Source organism: Merops nubicus, unplaced genomic scaffold (genome assembly GCF_000691845.1).
Source record: "Merops nubicus isolate BGI_N331 unplaced genomic scaffold, ASM69184v1 scaffold46650, whole genome shotgun sequence".
Lineage (NCBI taxonomy): Eukaryota > Metazoa > Chordata > Aves > Coraciiformes > Meropidae > Merops > Merops nubicus.
The window spans coordinates 363-1,622 of NW_008585794.1; the positions used below are offsets into that span (position 1 = coordinate 363).

The 1,260-nt window shown below is 64.4% G+C and overlaps 1 protein-coding gene across 1 annotated transcript in view; it reads right to left on the bottom strand.

Moving 5' to 3' along the window:
- Positions 1-1,260, bottom strand: part of LOC103780589 (solute carrier family 15 member 3-like) — a gene marked incomplete at both ends in the record, with an annotated part of 1,898 nt that overhangs the window by 354 nt on the left and 284 nt on the right. Inside the window, 4 exons of the mRNA XM_008948281.1 lie at positions 42-74; positions 154-322; positions 851-946; positions 1,037-1,180. Coding sequence (XP_008946529.1) covers positions 42-74; positions 154-322; positions 851-946; positions 1,037-1,180 — 442 coding nt within the window. The remainder of the gene's footprint in view (positions 1-41; positions 75-153; positions 323-850; positions 947-1,036; positions 1,181-1,260) is intronic.

A 1,260-nucleotide genomic window follows, 5' to 3' on the forward strand; every position in this document is an offset into this window, starting at 1 on the left:
GTGGCTCTCGCTGAGGCCTGGTGGCACGGTGGGGTCCTGACCCATGTGGTGCAGCCTCTGCCCCTCCAGGAGGCCTGTGGGGTGGGGGACGGGGGGCTGAGAACCCACCAAACATCTGCCCGTGGGGCCATCCCGCCCCGGGCTGGGTCCTACCTGCTGTGAGGAGGGAGGTGAGGCTGAAGAACATGCCCAAGGTCATCTGCTTGAGGGGGGAGGGCAGCAGCTTGTGCCTGGCTAGGAAGGGGTCGAGGATGAGGTCCTTCAAGGGCACCAGGGCCAGCAAGAGCGCCGTGTTGGCCAGAGGTAGCCAAGCACCTGGGAACTGTGGGACAGAGGCAGGCCGAGCCCCAGATGTTGCCAGCGGTGGGGAGCGCAGTGTGTTTGGAGCGTGGGCAGAGAAGGGCAACGGAGCTGCTGGGGAAGGGTCTAGAGCCCAAGTGTGGGGAGGAGCAGCTGAGGGAGCTGGGGGTGCTGAGCCTGGAGCAAAGGAGGCTCAGGGGAGACCTTCTGGCTCTGCACAGCTCCTGACAGGAGCCTGGAGGGGGGGAAAAGGGCCTCAAGTCACCCCAGGGGAGGTTGAGGTTGAACACAAGGAACAATTTCTTGCCCTGGAGGGTTGCCCAGGGCTGTGCCAGGCTGCCCAGGGCAGTGGTGGAGTCCCCACCCCTGGAGGGGTTTCCAAGCCGTGGAGATGTGGGGTGAGGGACACGGGGCAGTGGGGACCTGGCAGGGATGGGGGGCGGGTTGGGCTCGAGGAGGTGAAAGGTATTTTCCAACCTAAATGATTCTACAACCTCATGGGACACCACCAACTCATGGGGTCCATGGAGCTGCTGGCCCCACCCCTCACCATGTAGCCCTGGAGGGTGCTGGTGTGGTCCTGGCCGTGCTGGAAGGTGCTGGGGATGGAGAGCTGCAGACCTTGCAGGTAATACATTGACTGCATCTGAAAGGCAGCAGGATGGTGGCTTCCTGGACCACCAGCTCCCAGAGGGACCCCCCACCACCCCCACCACCCCCCCCCCCTGCGCCTCACGTGGAGGTAGACCAGCCAGTAAGGGATGAAGGTCAGCAGCACAGGTAGGATCCAGGTCAACACCTGGAAGTTGGTGAGGTCCTCCTGGAGAGAAGGGGCTCCAGGCTGGGCTCTGCTGTTGGGGAGAGGGTCCTCAGCCTCCCCCTGGGGCCTGGGGAGAGGGATGTGGTGGGAAAGAGCTGGGGCTGGGAGGGCTCAACCCCCCCCCACAGACCCACCCCAAA